The 19,010-nt window shown below is 48.3% G+C and overlaps 1 protein-coding gene across 1 annotated transcript; it reads right to left on the reverse strand.

Annotated features, from left to right (window-relative positions):
• Positions 1 to 318: 318 nt before the first annotated feature.
• On the reverse strand, positions 319 to 11,650 carry LOC135235721 (uncharacterized). The gene is made up of 3 exons (XM_064301506.1): positions 11,285 to 11,650; positions 5,291 to 6,451; positions 319 to 348 (listed from the first exon to the last, which is right to left on the reverse strand). The coding sequence occupies exons 2-3, from the start codon at positions 6,305 to 6,307 to the stop codon at positions 319 to 321; spliced, it is 1,047 nt and encodes a 348-aa protein (XP_064157576.1). The 5' UTR covers positions 6,308 to 6,451; positions 11,285 to 11,650.
• Positions 11,651 to 19,010: the final 7,360 nt, after the last annotated feature.

A 19,010-nucleotide genomic window follows, 5' to 3' on the forward strand; every position in this document is an offset into this window, starting at 1 on the left:
GAAGAAATTGTATTATCTCTCACTCTATAAATGTGAAAAAGTAAATATTCATCTTTATCTTCTGGCTTAGTGAAGCCTTTTAAATGCAAAAAAAGTGATTGCACAGGGTCTCTAAGCATTTAACCACACTATTATCAGGATTTACAAAATGTACAAAGAGAAGCAAACAAGTTCCCACCACTTCGTACCTCTCCGTTAAACGTGACAAGCCTTCAGAACTGGCGGCTCTAACGGCAAACCTTCATGTTTTATGGATGCTTTAATCCAGGTCTAATCCTCTGTGACCGTTATCAGAAATATATACGCAAGGAGGTGGCGTCATCTGCAGGAGAGTTGCTGCGCGCGCTTCTGAAGGAACATGGGGCATACACCGTCACGTGGACGACGCGCACGAATCCAACGCTGGTTAGAAATATGCACTTGAACGGCCCGGTGCAAAAATCCACGCCTGGATGTTGAACTTAGAATCGACAGATTTTTTACATGTCAACCTGACCTTACACAGAGGCTTCCAAGCACCGCTGTGCCAACACCGCAGTGCGCACGCCGTAGCCTAGTCTACGGACTGCTTACGATATGTATTTTCAGAAAATAGCCCAAAAAAAATAACATCTCGATTCAGGCATTGATTTAATAAGTGTGCTTGAGTTGTTTTCAATTCAGTTTGTTTTTAATAGTTTGCTATGTAAACACGTCCCCAATCAAAATTCCGCCTATACAGCAACCCAACACACACAGAAGACCTGAAACAACAAGGCTCAGTAAGAGCCCGCCTGAAGCTGATCAAGGACCTCATCCGGTTTTAAAAGCACCCTTCTCTGTCACTACAGGCCGGCTGAATACCAGGAGCTCGGAATGCCAGCCTTTTCGTGGAATGAGCGGAATTCGAGGGACTTCGACGAGCGCAGTGTGAGACAGTGGCCTTGATTCATTTTACTCGCCTTTTCTCTTGCATTCAAAAGGGCGGAGGGGGAACAAAAAGGACCCTGCCATGGAAACCGAACTGGTATGAGCCAGTCCTCCGGATCGATTCATTAACGTTATCTGAAGGGAGAAACAAGAATGCCCGGGGGAACATGACTTTATCAGTGCAAATTAGCCACATTGTAACCCACTGCATTTCCCCATTGTCATTGAAATGAGAAGTGAAGTACCCTTCTTCGCCATAGTTCTGGGCATGGTGCCCGCTCTGTGCCACCCACATCGAGTACCGGGAATCAAGATGGAGGGATCGGAGTGTTGCAATCAGATGTACAGTTCAAGAGGGCTGCCGCAGCCCAACCGGTGTCTTGAATATTCAAACGAGTATCCTTAGTTCCCTCGTGCACATTAATCCTGATGCCAAACTACCGCGGCATGCAAATGCCAGCTCTTCCGAGAAACGAATACATTCATTGAATAAACGGCAACATCTTTGCAACATGCAATCACAATGACCGAATCCAAACCGCTTAAACGGCGTAGTTGCTTACCATATGAAGCAATGCTGCCCTCTGCTGGTGAAAATGTAAACAGTCGACTTTAAAAACCCTGTGAGCTTGAAACACGCTCGTATGTCATTTTTGTCCTGACTCGGAATTACGAGGATTTCGCTGCAGTCCGTGGCACTTCTAACAGTCTCCCTGGTGGGGAATGAGTTTCGTGGTTAAGGAAGACGGCAAATATTGACATATCCCTGCATTAAAAGCAAAAGATACCGATATAAAGTCCTGCAAAAACAAACTGCAAAGCCACTCTCTGAAACATGTTTGCGTTCACCTTCGCTGGGCATTTACTCAGAACTGTTCCACGAGGACAACCTCAAGGTCCTTACAAACCCGACTGACGCGATGCAGGAAACAACAAAAAAAAAACACCTTCCTATATCTGTTTTTATTGTTTCATAGAGGATTCAGAAGATTCAGATTCTGGCCTTTTGATGTATGATTATCGTGTTCTTAATTAACTTGCCGTGGGATACTGTAGTGAGATAATAAACACATCTGAAAAAAATGGAAAAACAGAGACAGTTTTTTTTGTAGCTCACATTAGCAAGTCAGTCGTCTACGAAGCACAGACGACACCAAATTGTAAATTAGTTTTTATGACTTCAGCTTCGTTATGATAGCACCCATCCCGGGCTAACACAAAATTTACAGCCAGTGAATTCTGAGATGTACTTTTTTTTCATTCAGTTTTTTTAAAAGCCCAATCAGTTTTAAAGAACATGTGAAAGACTATAGAGGAAAAAGAGCAGAATATATACCTACTCCCTAACCAAGGCTGGCAGCTGCATAGGGCCCTGAGCATCGGGGCTGAGGGCTGAGGGCTGAGGGCTGAGTTTTAGGAGTTTTGGGGCGGCTGAGTTTTAGGAGTTTTGGGGCGGCGGAGTTTTAGGAGTTTTGGGGCGGCGGAGTTTTGGGCGACACAATGACAGTGGAAGTTGGTCAGAAGGGCCCCTTGGGATTTTCAGCCTGGGGCCCCCCAGTCTCTAGAATGGCCTCTGTTTAATCTGACCAATCATAGCTTGGAGGAGTTAAAGTAAGAAGTGTTACCATCACAGATGCCCACCTCCCTTACGTATTAAAAGGAACATTTCTCAGCTTTGAAAAAGGGATGATCGTGATAATATTTGCAGCTGCCCGACTTGGGTCGGATGAAAGCCAGCACATCCAAACAAATTCACACTTTATGTTTTGCACCTACGGACGAGTCAAATCAAATATAAAGGTATTCACGCACTATATTTTACACTACTTTTGTCACAATGCGCCTTCACCACATACCCTGTCCTTCACACCCTGCTAAAGCGAGGCTAGGGGAACAGTGGCAAAACAGAACACCCCGGGTGGCATTTAACCCTTTAAGGTGTGAGATCATTCTAATATTTGATTAGAATGTTCTTAACTGAACATTCTAATGCTGATCACTACTCATAAATGAAAGCAATGGAGTTCCAGAACACTGACTTCAAGGGGAATAAACCTGGAGAGGAGCCAGACTCATTAGGAAGACCAGGCTGCCCCCTGTGCCCATGCTATCATTCTGCTCTACTCCCACCCACCTCCACACGTCACATTCACCTGAGGGAGTCACCTTGAACCCTCACATGGCGGCCAGGAGGGAGAGCAGGGAGAGAACGCTTGCTATAAGCACACGCATACACACACACACGCACGACACGCACGCACGCACGCACGCACGCACGCACACACAGACACACACACATTCTCACAAACACACACACACACACTCACACTCATACTCACAAGCACGCTCATACTCATACACAGACACACATAAACACACAGACACACACAAACACACGCATGCACGCACACACACACACACTCACTCATACAGACACGCATGCACGTACACACAGACACAGACACTCACTCACACACACACACACACACACACACTCACACACACACAGCCAACAGTGACCGATAGTAGCAGCCGTTCGTCCCTGCACAATCAGGGCTGTTGAACTTCTGTCCTCTTTGTATAAAAATCAGCCTCCTGAATTCCCAGAATTCTTCTACCCCTTTCCCAAAACACGGCTACCCCCTCTGCCACACTGTCCAGTTTGACCAAAGGGTACGCCATCGCCCTGCACCTTCGTCCATCTGTCTCACCTGCCCGTCTGTCTGTACACATCAGTCTGTCCACAAATAGAAATGAACCAGAGCAGACAGATATGTTCCATTATATTACATTACAAGCATGTTGCAGATGCTCTTATCCAGAGCGACTTACACAACTTTTTTTTTTTTACATAGCATTTACATCATGCTCAAGGGAACAACGGCAGTGTCCTACCAGGGAATCGAACCTGTGACCTCCCGGTTACAAGACCAGCGCTTTATCCATTGTACCACACTGCCGCCCCCACATACGCTTTTGTCTGACATGACGATGGCCTGCGCTACGTGGAAATAATCACTGTGCCTGTTTCATGGAGAAAGTACATCTGTGAACCAGCGCTTGTGTATTTCTGAGAAATATATGACAGCACAGGCACCATTTAGAAACAGCAGGCTGCCCTCCTGTGTTGTTTTTTTCCCCAATAAACACGGCCGCACTGGGCCTGGGCCTGGGCCTGGGCCACATGTAAAGTGTCCGAAAGTTTTATGGAGGTTTGTTCTACCCTCTCATTACACTGACCAATAAACCGCAGACCTGCGTACATGTGTACACAAAAGTCCAGGTGAGGGCAATAAAAGTGGGAGGCGAATTGTATGGGGATGGGGGGGGGGGTGTATGGGCTGTAAGGGTTTCAGTGACCCCCCCAGGGTCAAGAGAGAGACTGGAAAAAAGCCACAAATCTCTCCTTTGACTTGTTGAAGGAAATAACACCGTGTGTAATGGGTCAGATGAGTTCACTGTTTGGGGAACTACAATGCGTGAAAAGAGCGAGAGAGAGAGAGAGAAAAAAAAACAGTGACTGTTTTCATTCTTTGAAGGGCTCTGTTTTTCAGTTATACATTGCTTCACTGTAGTAAGAGTGAGGCGAACACTTCCAAAACACCTGAAAAACAAACCTGTCAAAAAAAAAAAAGAAAAAAACTGAAGAAGAACAACAACCAAAAGCAGCGACAGGGTCCACCTAGTTCAGGCAAGATGAATGACGTTTGGAGAGAGAGAGAGAGAGAAAAAACACGGGCGAGAGAACAGGTCTTTGTTTGCCTTCGGTGTGAGGGAACATCTGCACGGTGGGGGTGGGGGGGTGGCGGTGAATCTGTGTTCTGCTTTATCTCACTGGGGGCTGACTGTCTCTCATGTTTGCGTAGAATTCTTGGAAGTAATCTGCCAGAGTCCCTTGGATGTCTGTCTCATTTTTTTGCTCTCCAAGATGATTTAATCTCGACAGAGCTCTGAGAGTTCTGAGAGAGGGGGAAAGCAAGAGAGCTCGACGTATACCTAATCACCCTCGTTTACATTCACAAGGACTGTTTTGTTCCCGGATTCTGAATTGAGAATGAACTAGACGTGAATACATAAAGGCACACAGGATGAGACTGTGATTACAAGTGCATGTTAAATGTGCTTCAGCTGGTAACAGATGACTGCAAGGTGTCATATTCTGGGTGTCCTTTGAAGAGTCAGAAAAGGTTAGATTGCTTATTTATTTATTTTATATTACTTTTATTTAGCCACATAGGTCAGCTGTGACAACCCAATTTCATTTGAGAATTATCTTTTGCAGTGACCACCTAGACGAATCAAATTGGTTATAGGGAATGCAAGGGAATGCAATGCAGCCAATCAGACGCTTTCTTGTGAAGCAGTGGGCGGGGCCACTCACCTCCCTGCAGCTCTCCGCCCGACAGCCGCCATTGCAGACCGAGCCCTGGTCGACGGGAGCGTCCCGCCCCGTCCCCATCCCGCTCCCCTTCAGCTCGCCCCTCCTCCGCCGTCCCGCCAGGAACCCCCTGCACTGCGGCAGCTCCGGGAACACGTCGTCGTCGTCATCATCCTCAGAGGAAGAGCCCGCTCCGCTCGGGCCCTCGGAAACACAGAGACGGGCGCAGCGGGGCGCGGGGTAGTCGGAGAAGGCGATGGAGCTGGGCTTGTGCTTCACGATGCGGGGCAGCTCGTAGCTGACCACCACCGACGGGACGGGACCAGGTGGCCCCGTGTGCCCCGAGAGGGCAACACCACCACAGAGTTCCTCAGCGCGCTCTGAAGGATCCACACCGAGGTCCGGCTCCCCCTGGTGGCAGGGAGTTGCAGGTGCAATGCCACCCTCCCTGGGAGGATGGGACAGGGTCGGGGAGGAGCCCGGCTCTTCAGTGGAATCCGCTGCACCCGCGCAAGCAGTGCCCTGCGCCTCCAGGCCTGTGCCAACAACGTTCCGGTCACAGCTCCGCCCTTCCCGGGAATCACGCAAGGCGGGAATTTTTCCCAGGTTCCTCTGTGAATTCTTCGGAATAGATGCCTTGCCTGGCTCCTCCTCGGCGAAGCCCAGTGAGGTGGAGACCGGACCCAAATCAACAGGCTCCTCCAGTAGAGCAGCATCGTGGTCCGGGACATCTAAGCACCCCCGCAAAAAGGCTATGTTGTCACTCTCACTGGGGTCTCCAACCACGCCTCTATCCCGCTGCCCCAGGAGTCTGTCCCCACACGGGTCATCGACTGCTCGGTGCGGCGGTCCAGGAGACCAACCGGAGTCCCCGTTCTCCAGCGCTCGCTCGCCCAGAGGCGAAGCGAAGACCACGGCCCTGCCACCGGAGGACTCCTGCACCGAAAAGGCCACCACGGGCGGCACCGTCTTCAACAACGTCTGCACTCCTTCCAGAGTCACCATGGTTACCGTTTCCATTCCGCACTCTAGAATCTGGCACCATCCGAAAGGCGGCTTCTGACACAAGGGTCGGCCATCTGTATCGAAAGCGTCAAATCAGCAGACCGGCTACAGGGTGCATTCCTTTGAGCTTGATCAGATGGCACGAATGAGGCCAGTCACCTGCAAGAGAACCACAAGAGAAGGCAGTTACTATTTACACTCAACACTTTTACCACAGTAGCCCAAACCCCGACTGGGATTAGACACAACTGATGCTTGAAAATCTCAACGGAAGAGAATTGTTTCCAGTGAATTTAGTCAAACATTCAGAAATAACTGACAAAATAATAGGAAGTTGATGTCATGGGGATGATGTCATTTTTTCCCTCCACTTTTTCGCCTGTGTTTGGAAGGCCCAATCAGAACTATTGGCCAATCTCACTGCTGTAATCTCCGCAGGAAAATCTCACAAAGACACCTTCCACAGTGCTTGAAGTCAGCTGACAGTTCCTTTCCCCATACTGCAATGGGGCAGCTAAGTTTCCACAGCTTCTGCACCCCGAGGACTGAGCAGCAGGTGGATCACTGGCACCCGGTCAATCACACAAAGGGGAACGAGAGGAGTGGCGAGGGACATCCCCCCCCCCCCCATATCCCAAATCCCTCCAATACCTGAGAGGGACTATTGTCCAGGAAGTACTTTGATGCTGGAAGAGCCAGGATTCCAAGCGTCCAGGCTGCCGGGAGCGCTGGCCGCGCTCCACAGAAGCGAGGCTCCAAACCGCTGCTGCTGGAGAGAGCCCCGTCCCCAGCGTTTTCCCAAAGGTTATTTATAGTTTGTTGAGAGTTCCTTTTTCGCAGGAATGCGAAAACACAGCTTGAGCCGGCCGGCGTCCCGCGGAGGAAAGCCATGGGAACTCCTCTCTCACACACGTTTCTCAGCTCCAGAACCCGCCTTTTGTTTTCTTTCTTTTTTTTTTTTTTTTAAAGGTCCGCGCCCCCCGCCCCCCCAGCCGTAAATTAGGCAGCCGAAGCGGTGACAAAGCCACCGGGGCCGCTGCAGTCCAGCCGAGCAGCGCGTCCTGCCACGGGACGGGGGCGAGCGGCAGTTAAAATTTTAACATCTTGCCCCCCCGGGGCAACCCCGCGCTCCTCAAGTCTGGATACGTTTCGGACACGATCCCGGTGACATCACCGGACCGAGGAATTTGGACACGCTGTCCCCCAGGCCGGTGATTTACCATCGCCCCCGCGACCATTCATCAGACGTGTCACCGACCCGATCGCACCACGCACCCCCCCCCCCACCTCTCCAATAACCCCCGTTTAAAAACCCAACATTAACCTGCCTCTCACCCACAGATACCTGCTGTATCGGCAAAAGCACAAACAGATGCAGTGTAATTCTGTTTCAGACCAAGGGGCTAACACAGTGGCATGGCCCTGCAATCAGGCCACTCATATCTGGAAAGCGGGTTGACTAGCCTTTTATTTTTTGTTGTAAATAGTGACATGCACACAAAATGAAGTGCTTGTCATGGACAAATTAACCATCTATTTTTCTTTTCCAGTAGTGTTTGGAATGAACTTCTCATTTTCATAAGCAAAGCTGCGTATTATTTAATAAAGTCATTGCGTGAGCACGTAAATATCTATATCAGTATCTTGTGAATGACACATAGTTTGCATGCCTAGGCAATATTTTCTGAATGGCACAGTCTGTATTTCACATTTTCTGGACAGCACACAGTGTGCAGTATTACTTAACCATTTAAGGGGCCTGCTCTTAAAAAAAAACAGACTGTTTGTTTTGAGTTTATGAGTATTGTGGTGATACGCCTGCCAGGCAGGCAGGATGATGTCACCAGGAAGAGCGTAGCAGCGGGATGCTCTCTGAGGCCTGGCATTTCGGCGCTGTGGAAATGCCACTGCTGTGCGGAGGGACACGAGTTCAGTTCCCACCTCCCGCTCTAAACTGAGCTCTTTTCCTGCTCGGCACGGAACGTACTGGACTGGAGCTCGAAAATTAATTTCAACTCTTCGGGAAGAAAAGCCAATTAAAAAGGAACCCACCCCCCCTCCCCCGGGAGGGCGTAGTTTGGGCACGCCGTACACACACCTGGGCTCTCCATTCATAACACGTCTCGGGGTAGGACTGCTGGTCCAAGATCCGTTTGGCCTTCTAGCGCATTAGGGGTTAAGCCCAAGATCAGGATATGGGCATCGTATCGGGGGAAAGGGATCAGTTGTTCCGTACTCTTGAGATGCATTGCGAATGGGAGTCCTGGTCTGTAAATCCCTATAGTAGGGGGGTGGGCACAAGCGCCCGATCCGTTTCAGGATTTTGTGCCAACTCATTACATTTACATTACATTACAGGCATTTGGCAGACGCTCTTATCCAGAGCGACGTACAACAAAGTGTACAACCATAACCAGGAACAAGTATGACGAAACCCCTAGAGAGAAGTACCGGTCCAAGTGTAGGGAACAACCGCATAGTTCAACTTGGACCCTGAAGGTTAAACTGATTAACACTAACACAACGAGAACGGCAACAACGCAGTCAATGGAAAAAATACAAGCAGTAGTTAAGACAACTCCTACACTAAATGATTTAATTAGCTCAATCGTATCTTCAGCTGACATTGTGCACAAGCACCAGCCACAGCTGCAGACTGCGAGTGTGTCCTGAAGAGTACAGGAGAGAACGAGCACGGTGTAAAGAGCTGTCAGAAAATTAAAACTAAGGCAAATTGTTTGGAACAGAAAAAAGCCAGCACACAGACCAATCCTCCAGGAACGTGAGTGCCCTCTAGGGTCCAACTTCTCTGGGTCTGGGTTTTCTTCTCTCACAGAACGTCTCCCAGCATCTGTTAAAATAACCGCTCTCTCAGAGCACACAAATTCAGGATGGGAGAAAAAAGCAGGAGGACCGGTGGAAAGGGGGGGGGGGGGGGCGGAGCTGTGCGGTCTGAAAGCAGCGGCTAGCGGGGTCCCTGACCGCGTGCGGGGGAACGTGGAGAGCTCCTATCACATCGCCTCTAAAGCGCGGTTGGGAAATCGCCCGGCGGGCTCCGCTGCTCCAGGGGGGGAACAGGTAAAAGCACACCTGGATCACCTGGACGGAGGGAAGAAGGGCTGCTGCTGCTTTAACCTTCACTGCAGAGATAAGAGCGGAGCTGTCGGCGGCCGGATAACAGCGGGACCTCACACCTGACAGTTGCAATACGGGGGAGGATTGCTTACACGTTAAACGCACGGCTCTTTCAAAGCAGACGTTCTGCTCCAAATACAGTAGTTATGGAAAGCAGATATGTCTTGTGTCGTTTGTTAATGCAGGTCAGGCCATTAGAAAAATTACAATATCAAAAAACAAACACCACGCCTACAGAATTTTTTTCAAAATAATTAAATGTCACTGCATAGCAACACATGGTACAGCATTTAAAACAGACGCAAATGTCTGATGAAAAGTCCTCAAAATTCTTACAGTCTCTTCATTATGTTCTCTGTGAATGTACGAACACGTACATACTGCCAGACCTACACTAGGGTATACAGAATATGTATTACCACTGGGCACCAAAAATCTGTCCATGTTTATGTCATATGACATATGACATGCAGTTCAACTTCACTGTGGATACTGCATACCAAACTACATTATTTTTATGGACAACATCATAAATATATGTAACCGTGTTTTAATTAGTGTTTGTGTGTGTGTTTGTTTGTGTGCACGTGCGTGAGTGTGTGCATGTGTGTGTATGTGTGTGTGTTATCGTGTGTGTGTGCACGTGCATGCAAGTGTGTGTGTTTGCATGTGTGTGCACGTGTGCGTGTGTGTGTGCGTGTGCGTGCGCATGTGTGTGTGTGCATGTGCATGTGTGTGTGTGCGTGTGGGTGTGTGCGTGTGTGTTTGCACGTGTACAGTAGGTGTGTGTCTGTGTGTGTGTGTGTGTGTGTAACAGTAGCACATTAAAATGATCTGAAAAGGAGCTCACTGTGAAATACACACTGGAGAGTCAACTGTTTTTTTTTCTCTCTCTCTCCCATCTACAGGAAACACTGACTCAAGCGTCCTGGAGATTAGACCCTGTCACACTGCCCCCCCCCCCCCGGTCACATTGCCCCTTAAGATCCCCGCTGAACCACTGTGAGAGGGGCCCTCATCATCAGTGAACAAGTGATGAGTATACACCGCCCCCCCCCCAAAAAAAAAACAAAAAAAACAAAGTCGAAATGCTAAGTTTGCTTCCACAAATCTTATTAATTCCTTTTTGAAACTTTTCTTTCTGAAATTAAACAGAATACTAGTCCGGGCATTTCACTCACCCTTCACTGCACATGTGTTAGTTGTGCGAAAAAGAATCTTGACTTGGCTTCTCTAATTTAAAAAAAGAATGAACTGAATGTTCCTAGGTCAAACAGCCATAAAAAGTGTGAAAGGGTTCCATAACTCAGAGTAAACAGAGAGTAAAAGGAATGCCCATTTTAATTTTACACGTTTAAGAAATTCACAAAATCCAACAACATAGACAATTGCAACCTAATTTTTTGGAATTGCTGCCTTATAATTTCAAGAACACATTACTTTCTTAACTTGATTTGATTTGCGTAAATATGACATCTCCATGTTTGACCCTAAAGTCCCTTTCAAGCAAATTCTCTGTGTTTGTGAGACTCTCTCAACAGGTACTGAAAACTTTTAGAATTGTCAATAGAAATTTTAAGTCAGAAAAAGGAAAAGAAAACAAAAGCAAAACTAAGAGCAAAAGTACAACTGGGGGAAAAAGCAAAACTTTAAATTCTGATAAAAAGTTTTCAAATAAACACCGAAACATCAGCATGTACCAGGTAGAGATTATCACAGCTGTTTCATGCACTTTGCCATTCAGACTACACCTGTAGTGACAAGTCAAGTAGACCTTACAAGACAGAGAGGGGAAATGTTTTCAGGGGGTGGGTAAGGGTAAAGTTAAAAAGATAAATCTGGAAATGATGTTTTTACCTTTTGCGAGGAACAGTCTCCCCTGTCCTGTCCATGCAATGTTGTGGCAACCATGGTGAGTTTGTTTGGCTGAAGAAGAGTGGGTTTCTGTCACAGAGTGAGAGAATGAGAGAGGGGGAGAGAGAGAGAGCGAGAGAATGAGAGAGGGAGAGAGAGAGAGAGGAGAGAGAGAGAAAGGCTCTGTCAGGAGATCGCAGGAGACATCCTTTCCCAGAAAGCATTTCAAACGGCTCTTCCACCCGAAGAGGACCGCTGTCATCAGAGCTGTGCCAGAATCCCCAGGGCTTGCGGAATCTCTCTGGCTCCCAGTGACTGAGCCATTCAGAACCGCGCGTAAGAGCAGGGAGGGTGCGCCTGTGTCAGTGAGTGAGTGACTGAGCGTCGGACAGGGGGGAGGAGAGTTCGCTTCACAGAGCGTGTGGGGGAGAGAGAGAGAGCGAGAGAGAGAAGGAGAGGGAAAGGGAGTGAGAGAGAGAGAGAGAGGAAGAGAGAGACAGAGGAGGCTTGGCAGAGAACGGAGTGACGCTGATTCCAGCACCACATGGGAGCCGGCCTTGGCTTGAAACTGAGGTCGATCCCACTGACGTGGGCCGCTGCCAGCGATGGGGATCGGCCCCCCCCAACCGAAGCTCATGCCTGGCGTGGCCGTGCACAGGGCGATCGACCCCCATCACCACCAACCCGCTCGCTCCCTCCGGGACACTGAGCACACGGCAGACACACACCTGTACCTGCTCCGGATTCTCCCACTCTTCCGTCGAGTCAGAGCTCGGTCCCACTTCTGAATCTGTTAAATCCCTTTGCAACAAAGGAGTATGGGTACGGGTTGAGGGAAGGGTTGGGGGCACGGTCGGGGGTAGGGGTAGGTGGGTGTATGTAGATACTCAGTCCTCAAATAAAAAAACCTCCAAGAATGTAGACTCATATCATGAGTAAAAACATGGACAGTACATGAATACACATTCCACTTCATAAAATTGAGCCTGAAGACCTTATTTTGTTCTAACTTCAAGTGGATATTTTCCACTGAGCGTTTTAAAAAAAAAAAATCTTTTTCTTCTCGGCCTCTCGGCCTAAACTCCATGACACTGCGGTCCGACCCCCTTCGCTGCTGCTTGTCGCAGACGGACGTGGCGAATACCGCGACGGTTTGATTTACCGCCGTGGATCGCCGCGCACGCACCATTGAGAGGCAGATAATATTTCCTTTGAGGGAGAAGCAAACAAGATCCCGGCGATAAAGGGTGCAAAATTCCCCTCCTCACGGAAAGGCTGTGACAACGTTCTGTGTTGCAGCTTGCTGTCTGCATAACTAAACTCTCAACTCATCTTTACTGGATGAAAAAAAGAAAGTCCTACATGTTTGCCTAAGCTGTCGTGATGTGCTTTTTAAAACACGTTTTTTTTTTTTTTTTCTAGTTCAGTCCAAGACTGAATTCCCTCTGAATTTAAAACTATGTCGAGTCTGACAGGATTTGCTACTGCCTGTTGGCGTTTGCTGTGAAAATCACCCAGGCAATGACAGGCAGATAACCCATCTCCCGCGCCTGTCCTGTCTTCTTGGAGCAAATATCAGAGCCAATATCCACACTGGATCACACTGTTTTGAGTGAGGTGTCAATTTAAAAGCCCTCTGCAGCCAACAGGGGTGGGTCACCTATGTCTTAGCACCAGAAAAACATACAAGCAATGACAGCGTTTTTGTGTGCGTGTGTGTATGCGTGCATGCGCTTGTATATATATATATATATATATATATATAAGTATGTGTGGCCACACGTGTGTGTGCTGCTTGTCAGTAAGAGTTTGGTGTGAATTGTAAATAATCCCATGTGACCACCGGGAGTGTGGGGAAGTTAAATACTGCGAGCCCATTGGCTGATTCCCCCCTCCCCTCATTGTTTACGTTGGCCAGGCAGCTATCTGATTGGAGGGCTGGCGGAGTTTATGTTCTCAATGACTGTGGACCCCACTGGATGGAAGACGCATTCCATCCCCTCTGTCCTCGCTCTGAAATTGAGGAAACCACAGCCACAAATCAACATGTGCCCTCTGCCTGACCCCTGAGGGACACCCAGGGGATGCCGCTCGCTCACAAGCCCTTAGAAATCCGCCCGGAGCCCATCCATCTCTGTCGCCCACAACCTTTGGAAAAAAAAAAGAAAAAAAAACAAGTTCCCAATGTCCCCAAAGTTCCCAAATATGTCCCTAAAGCTTCCTGTGGCTCCTGAGGAATTTGATGTTCCCCTGACTCACAGAGTCTCTAGTCAGTGTAATCCTCATTATCACCACAAAGGCCTGGAATAAATATGCGGGTACAAATTCAAACTAGCCTCATTTCCAAGGTCCAGAAGTCACACCAAGTAAAACAGGCATTGGCGTGTGTTATCCACCCTATCTGTCTTCACCAGTGTCCCACCAGTTAAAACTGCTCTGAGCACGGGGGGCACTGTCCCGGGACGCCCTGCATTTACACGGGCACAGAGGTGGGCACAGAGGCGGGCACAGCAGCGGGCACAGCAGCAGCTTCACCACCAGCGCCCCTGCTAGTTAAAACCGCTCTGAGCACGGGGGGCACTGTCCCGGGACGCCCTGCGATCACGGCACGTCCAGCGCGCTCGCACCGCACCGCACTGCGCCGCACCGCAGCACAGGAAACAAAAGCAGCGCTATTGCCCAATCGCTGAGATAACGCGGAAGCGTGCTCCGGGTCACACGGCTTCCTCGCCCTCCGCCGCCGTGACGTCCCGCTGCAGCCTTTGATGTCCTTGGGCGGTATGGAGGTATCAGTGTTTGCGCAGCCCTTTTTGGTGATAGCCTGAAAGAGCGCATTCAAAAGGGCCCTGAGGAACATCGGTGTTTTTTTCCGCTGGCTCTCCTGCTGCACGCGGGGTTCAAACGAGCCAATCAGAGGGGGCCGAAGTCCCTGGGAATTATGGGATTGATCTACCGCCCTGTTCACTCCATTTCCTCACGAGTCTGTTTCTCCCCACTGCAGGTTTTCACAGCCTGGCACACAAAGCTAATATGCTTTTAATTTTAATTTTAGAAAAGCCCTTAATTTCTGGCTTGCGGCAGAAGCTGGTAAAACATGCAGTGGGGAAAACTTGTGAGGAATGGAGAGGATGGGGCTGGAGCTGAGAAGGACAGCTGATCGGCGCAAGTGCATTGAGTGAAAATGGAAACCGTGTGAACGGAGTGAAGAGACTGTGAGCTGAGCTTGTATATGTGGAACCCATCTGGACAACAGTTGGGGAAGCACACTGGCCCAGACCCCCCGATAGATGCCTTCATCTGTCCGGCTGGTCAGTATTGACCCCGGGGAAAACTCTGAGCACTGAACACTAAATACTCTGAACACTTAATACTCTCAACACTGAACACTCAGAACACAGCGTAAAAAAATTTGAACAGTGAACACATACTGAACACAGGACATTGGACACTGGACACAAAACACACTGAACATCAAGGACTTTGAACACGGCGCTGAACATTTTGAACAGTGAACACGCACTGAACTCTAAACACTAGACTCTGAACACTCTGCCTGTGTGAGTTGAGCTGGTTCATTGTCTGCCGGCAGTTGCAGCTGGACACGCAGGAATTTGGGGGCAGCGCCGGCCTGAAAAACAGCCCCTGTTTGTGTCGGGACACAGAAGGGTCCCGCGCGCGGAGGGCAGCTGCCGGGGCGGGGGGCGGAGCAGGGGCCAGGGACAGCCGGCCCTTTAAGATGGTGTGGCTCCACGAAGCTTGACCGTCTCGCTCTGACATAATAGGATTCCGGAACATTCCTCCCTGCTTTTATCGCCGGGGACAACAACACAAAAAATATATAACGCACGCAGAACTCGCAGAGCTTTGTGAAAATATGAGAACGCCAAGATGAGGCCGAAATGTGACCCTTCACCAACACGCAAAGCAGTACGGTTTTCTTGACCACATTGCTTCAGTGTAAATAATCCCCCCTGAATAATTGTTTTTGCATTGTGCTGCAACTGATGCTAACTCCTTAGCATGCCACAAACATTAGAACATTCTTAATCGTAGAAACATGGTATCGATCAAGCATGAAATCTCAAGAATAATTACACACATATATATATATATATATATATATATATATATATATATATATATATATGTAAGTCTCCGCCAGGTGACGTTTATTTTTGTACAAAAAAAATAAAATAAAATTCAAGATTCATCACTTGATTATGACAATCAAACTCAGCCTAAGATGGAAATTCTGAAATTCTTGAAACAAGTGGCAGTGGTTCAAATCAGAGGCGGAAAAACTATAGGAAAGTTATTAAACACTGTTAACGTAAATGTCTAGGGCTTACATCAGACTTTGTGAAAGTTATGAACAAGCTGGAACATGGGTCAGGGTTACTGATGAAGTGAGGCACATATGAATAAAGTGCACCTACTTCACAAAATGTCCCTGGTCTATCAGGAAGAAGAGCACCGTCACACTGAAGTAAAAGCTGGTATCTGACTTACAGTGAGCCGTGGGAGGGCATTACTCAGCCTGACAGATAGGGGGCGCTAAGAGTCATAGATGGCCAGCTGATTTGGCCAGTAAGGTGAAGACCTGAGTCTTCACTGGACACCCCTCACTCACACACGCACGCACGTACATATGCATACACGCACACACACGTGCACACACACACACCCTCTCTCCTTTTCTCACTCTCTCTCTCACACGCACACTCTCTCAAATATTTCATCATCAACTCCATCAATGCCATTAGTTAGCGGTTTGGACATATCCTCTCCACCAATTTTGTATCCATTTCATCCATTTTACTACTGTGCCAGGCAAAATAGCCTTGTCAAGCTGATGAGCAGGTGGCTTTCTGGTAAAAAGCTGGCTTCTGACTTACAGAGAGCCCATGACTCAGCCTGACAGCCAGGAGGTACTAAGAGTCACAGATGGGCGGGTGATTTGGCCAGCAAGATGAAGACCTGAGAGTACTGGACATTACATTGCATTACATTACATTTATTTAGCAAATGCTTTTATCCAAAGTGATGTACAAAAGTGCATATCAAGGTCATTGGAACAACTACAAAACAAAGGACAGCACTGACAACCCTCATCCTCTGCTCCACACACACACACACACACACACAAACACAAGCATGGATACAGACACAAACACGCACATACATCTCTAGAGGTCACGATAATCACACTGTTCGGATTGTTGTTGTCTTAGTTACCCAGAGACGTCACTAGGGGGGTGCGGACCGCACCGGTTGACACCATCAGAGGGCGGTGACACTGAAATGACCGGCAATACATTTTTTGTGCAGTGTTGTGTGTTACGACGGGTTGAAACAGCTCATTTCCTCGATGCAGTTTACTGCCGGTTGATTTGATTAGCGGTATTAATGTGACGAGAAGCGCTTTGTCGTTTGAATGCATAACCCCGGTCAACAACAACCAACAGCACCCCCGGCACCCCCCCCCTCCCCCCGTCGACAACATCAGGGTGTCACCAACCCTAGTGACCCCACTGTAGTTACCTCTGTGTGGTTGTTACACTACAGAAATTCTCAAACTTCTCACCAAACCAGTCTACTTGAAGATAATACCCCCCCCCCACACACACACACACCCTCCCCCAGCCCGCATCACAGGACGAGACATGAAACCCTTGTAACCGATGCGCTCAATGCCCGTTGAGTACCTCCATTCAGATCAACCTTAGTTCCACAGATCAACCTCTACAGCATTCTGTGTCTTACCATTAAAAAAGCGCTGCACATTCGACAGCTCAGTGATGGGGCTGCTATAACAGAATCCCTGTGGGTTCGTTGTTAAAAGGAGCTTTGAGTCAGACTGTGAACACAAGCCCCTTTGTTTTTTTTTTTGGGGGGGGGGGGTTTGAGGCTGTTTACCTCTTTGTTGGCTCTCGCCGTGTCTCTCAGAGAACGGCAGAGTCTTCCCAGGACTCCCGGCCCCCTCTGACACGCCGCCGTGTCACTGCCGTGCGCCGCCGGCTTGGCGCGCTAAACGTCGAGGCCTCGTTCGCCTCCGGGGGGGTCAAGGGGGGGGAGGTCAAACTCCAACCCGCAACCTCGCCTGAGACCTTTCTGTTCTCTCAAACTCAAGGAGCTTTTTCATGTGTTGGCCGCAAATATGTCCCCCCCCCCCCAGCACCCCGCGTTCTAATTTTAACACTCTTAACCAGGACCGGAGCAAAGAGAAATAGCTTGAGGTTTGGAAGGTGGTCGAGGCCACTGAAGCCGCCTCCTGGTTGCGCAAGACGCTTCCCTGCAGTCAAAATGGCCGACCTCAAGTTCAAACGCACTGTAAGCTAACAGGCAGGAACGCCAGATCTGAAATGCACTGCAGGTGAATGTGCAGGGGTGGCGTGTACAATACCCCCCCCCCGTTTGTTTTTATTTCTGTTTCTTATCAGTATTATCAGCCAGTAGAGGGGACAGAGAGGAGGGAAAAGGGTTGTGGTTTGCGAATTGGTAAGTGAGAGCCGAGGCTGAACCGAAGCAGGGAGAACAGGGCTCACAGTGTTCGCTGGAACTTGCGGCTGCATGATTGAAGGCCTGTCTGGCAGCAAGAAAACATGTTATTGGCGTGTTCAGCCAAGTATGGGGAGATGAGAAAGTTAAAGAGAGAGGGAGAGAGAGAAGAAAGGGAATGAGAGAGATAGAATCCTACATTATAGGATATACACGAAACAATTATGCATTTCTTTAAACAAATATAATTTAAAAAATAAATCAATACAATGGAAAAACTGCTCCTTTAATTCAGGAATATGTGTGAAGATGACAAATTATGGGAATAACACCGACAGATAGACCTAGAGCACCACTGGTTGCATGGTATGTGGCCAGACACAACTTGAGGGGTAGTGACCAACCAACTACAAAATCACACAGGTCTCTATATATTTATCGCTATTTTATATTCAATGCCATTATTATTACTGCTTTAATTTGCTCATTAATACTCCTTGTCCCCTCCAAAACACTTGTCAGTATAACATATGACTATTGCCAAGCTGGTGAAGTTAACTGGAAGCTGAGGGGGGAGGGGGGGGGGGAAATCACACACATCACAGTCAATCACTCCTACGTCTACCCCTCAAAGTCCCTGTGACTATTCAACCGTGCTCCAGGCAGGTACCTACAGGTTCCTTCAATATTAAGAAAAACAGTAGCAGTGGAAAACACTTAAACATAATGTGCAACAGGAACCAGAACTGGACCAAATAATGGCATGATAAAAAAATAAAAAAATAAATAAATCAAGTATCCAAAAACACACAGGGCCAGCCACAGGAAAGTCCACATTAAGATAAGTCTTCCAAATTTAATGTACTTTTTTGGGCCTGCGACAGCCGCTGGCATTACATTCCTTTTTTCCACAATCCAAGGACAGAGAAATAAAACTAATAAAAAAATAATCAAAATTTCCGTGACACAAGCTGAGTTGTGGAACATTCCGGCAATAACTCGGCCTTTGAATCAATATTCCCGTTTCTTTTTCGTTCTCCTGCGGATTCCGAACATTCCTCCTGTCCTGCACAGATGTTCCGCATTACCCCCTCCGTGTAGTCCTGTCTGTGGCCCGCGGTTTTCAACCTGTCACGATGAATCATGCCTCAGGAGCTCGGAGGGGAGAATAACTCACAGACCGTTTCAAATGGATCCGTTTAAGTTTTTGATTTAGCTCGTCAAAGCTCAC

Source organism: Anguilla rostrata, chromosome 12 (genome assembly GCF_018555375.3).
Source record: "Anguilla rostrata isolate EN2019 chromosome 12, ASM1855537v3, whole genome shotgun sequence".
NCBI lineage: Eukaryota > Metazoa > Chordata > Actinopteri > Anguilliformes > Anguillidae > Anguilla > Anguilla rostrata.